This window comes from Dendronephthya gigantea, unplaced genomic scaffold, assembly GCF_004324835.1.
Source record: "Dendronephthya gigantea isolate DGI-Jeju-01 unplaced genomic scaffold, DenGig_1.0 000030F, whole genome shotgun sequence".
In the NCBI taxonomy this organism is placed as follows: domain Eukaryota; kingdom Metazoa; phylum Cnidaria; class Anthozoa; order Malacalcyonacea; family Nephtheidae; genus Dendronephthya; species Dendronephthya gigantea.
In genome coordinates this window covers 1496228-1499648 of record NW_021163040.1, presented here as the reverse complement: position 1 = coordinate 1499648, position 3421 = coordinate 1496228, and the positions used below count along the sequence as shown (strand labels likewise).

The 3421-nt window shown below is 35.5% G+C and overlaps 1 protein-coding gene across 1 annotated transcript; it reads left to right on the top strand.

Moving 5' to 3' along the window:
- Nucleotides 1-1945: 1945 nt before the first annotated feature.
- LOC114524176 lies at nt 1946-3173 on the top strand. The gene has a single exon (XM_028545305.1). The coding sequence runs from the start codon at nt 1946-1948 to the stop codon at nt 3011-3013; it is 1068 nt and encodes a 355-aa protein (XP_028401106.1). The 3' UTR covers nt 3014-3173.
- Nucleotides 3174-3421: the final 248 nt, after the last annotated feature.

Genomic DNA, 3421 nt, shown 5'->3' with positions numbered 1-3421 from the left:
TCGACGGAAATCCTTTATTATGAAACCATGCACATCATGCAGGTAAACAATTTCAACGTCAGTGTGTTTTTTTAGACTTTTGTTGTCTCAATTCAGAATAAAAAGTTATTTCCTGAGAGCGAAAGACTTAAAAGTATAATTCTTAGTCACGCAAATTTGACTCTTATTTTGTCCCTGATCTTTAACATCCTGGACCGATAATGCAGCAACCCGAAAAACTGAATGGATTGCCAGAGAACAAGGTGTAAAACTACAATGTTCGATATAACCTATATATACCTACAAGTATTCAGAAAAATAGCCAATACTAAGTATAAAACAATACGTTGCTTTGGCTGAACTTCTTAAAAAAATATACCTTTAAAATATACCATTCATTAATATCCATGCATATAGGCTATAGATACTGCATGTATAGCTGTTACACCCGTTAACCGTAAGGTGTGGACAGACATTTTAACGCATGGAAGAAATCACTGTAGTGAATGCATGGTTTAACCTCATACCATACAAATAGAGATAAACATAAAAATGTACGAATATATGTAAACGAAAAAAGTCTATTTGTCAGATCCTTGACTGTTGCCAAAAGATAATTTCAGTCATCATGAAAGCGGAATCTTTTGTTTTAAATTTACAGATATAGAACAATATATATAGCAATTTCCTTGTAAAAGGTTATAGATAACCAGTGCTGAAAGATCTGGCTACATGCAATTTTTAAAGCCATAGTTTTTTTTACATATATGCATATATGTCAAGTCATACAAGTCTGTTTGTCAGACCTTGACTGCAGCTAAAAGATAATTTCCGTTATCGTGAAAGCGGAATCTTTTGTTTTAAATTTATAGATAGAACAATATTTAGCAATTTTTTTTATAAGGTTATAGATTACCGGTGCTGAATGATCTGATTAAAATTTTTAAAGCTATATTTTTTTTCACATATATGTGCATGATTCGTATAGCTTAAAGCCCTTTTACACGTGCGATCTTTGATGCAATTTTATGTGCGACTTAATAAATAATTCGTTTTCATTCGTGTCATATAATAGTAAAAATATTATTTTCGTTTGTCTCTCGTTGAATGGAACATTCCATCTTTCACCTCATAAAACAATAAATTTTTACTATATTGCACTCATAAACACATTCTTTGTTAGCATAAGCTGTTATCTGTAAGTTGCGCTGTTTAATTAAATACATTGATATAAATTGCGTCAACACACAGACTTATACATACATAAAGGTTTTCTCTATTTTCTTTCGTAAACTTTGATTTTAACTTGCTTTATTAAAATTACCCTTCGCTTTAAAGAAGCATTAAGAATTGAAATAATTCAGAAATTGACCCTTGACTCATGCACCAGAAGGCTTAATTATTGGTATATTAGCCTATTTCCTGAAGTTATTTAAATAATTTTCAAAGCCATTGCCATTGTTTGTTTCCACATACGTATAGCCTATGTGCACTTAGGATGCAGATACGCATGATTATTTCGTTATATTCATTAAAATTTCCATGATTGAATTTTTAACAGACAAGTGAACGTTAATGCATGCTATAATCAAATAATGAATTGACTATAGTTTAGTCGACTAAAGATCGTTAAGGGAGGGATCTAGAATAACACTTTTCATTCCGTGTGCATTGCATGTGCAAAGCTACAGACAAGCCGGTATCAGTTTATATAAACAATATATATTACATGCACTTCCTATCACGTCTGCGAAGGAAATGACATGCAAATAGAATCAAGTGCCTGTGTGATGTGTATAAATACTAGCTTAGAACCATTCCAAATCGCATAATAGTACATGAGTAAAGTTGCTATAAGAACAAACTGTAAGTGTAAAAGTCATAACAAGACTTCGGTAGAGAAAACTGTCTTGGTTCGACGATCATTGCAAATTGTGCTGCAAACTGTATGCATACCATTAAAAAAATGTTTTTTTCAATTTTCATTGTCATCGCCCTTAGCTTAAATAGTCTTGGTCGAGCTGCTGATAATCCGCTCTCCCCGGAGCAATACCGTGATATCATTAAACAAGGCTTTTCAACGAACTGGTTCAAGTCTTGTGACCCGCTGTCGAAGTACAACGACACAAATATCGATGATATTTTCAACAAAGGATTTCGAAATCTACGACTTCGGGCAAGGGCAGACCTAATTTACGGAATCGGTCCGAAACCGTGTAATAGCATGGAGTCGTTTCTACAGAATTTAACAACTGTGGTCGATAAGTGTCTCGATGTCGGGATCGTACCTATTATATCGTGGATCCACCATGCAGACGAGATAAACGCAACAGAAAAAGCGCGAGAAAATTATGTATGGTGGTGGACTGAAGTGGCAACTCAACTGAGGGAAAAAGATTATCGTCTCAGTTTCAATCTATTTACTGAGCTGGGTATCGATGCGTCATGTGGTGCTTGTGAAGAAAGTCTTCGACGAGACAACGACAAGTACAATAATTGGACACGGGACGTAATTGCTGCAATTCGAAAAACTGGAGGTAAAAATACAGAACGTATACTGATCTTAGGATCGCCAGGAAAGACCGCCAAAGACCTGCACATTATTGACAAAAACATCTTTAACAACGATGACTACCTGATGGTAGAATGGCACCTATACGCCTCGGGACCCAACAAAAATAGTCAAGGGAGCAAAAAATACTGGAAAGATAATGGCAAAGTGTCAGGCCGGCAAAATGTCAGGATAGCCATAGAATACGCTACTAATTTTACCAAAAATACAAATGTTTCAACCTACCTGGGGGCGTGGATGCCAGCTGACAACGAAGGCGGTTCGTTGAGCGAATACGAAGTTGTACAGTTTGGTAAATATTTTGCTAAGCAATTGAAAAAAGAAAAAATCCCTTGGTCGCTAAACGTCCTTGATGTATATTACAACACGAAGGAAAGTGAATGGATTCAAGGAAAGCAAAATATATCAGGTGCAATGATCGACATGGCTAAAGTTTTGAACGCTATAGCTAAAGTTATGTAAAGCAATACGTTGCTAACTGTGGCAGAAACCTGTAAATGCCTTATCACATTGATACTGTAATCTGTTAGCCTTTAATAACTATTCCACCCAAGGACATATAGTAGGTTTGGTCATACAAATAATTGTAGCTGTAAATTGGAAATTTTTGATTAAAGTTTTTCATAGGGTTAACTAACAGCTCTTGTTAGGGTTTGTTATCTACATGCAATATACACGTAATGGCCTTTTTAAGGAGTCGTTACCGGGGGGAGGGCATAAACAAAAATAGGGGTTTTGTAGAATGATCTGGTGGACCACCCCCAGAAAATTTCTGTATTTCAGAGTCTCTAAGTTGTTCCAGCATTTGGGCGAATACTTACTGTCGGAATCCATCTCGGCGGAATTAGCTTTGTTGAAAGAAGGTTATTA

Excerpts from the sequence above, each read along its gene's own strand:
- LOC114524176 (XM_028545305.1), top strand. The coding sequence starts at position 1,946 with ATGTTTTTTTCAATTTTCATTGTCATCGCCCTTAGCTTAAATAGTCTT.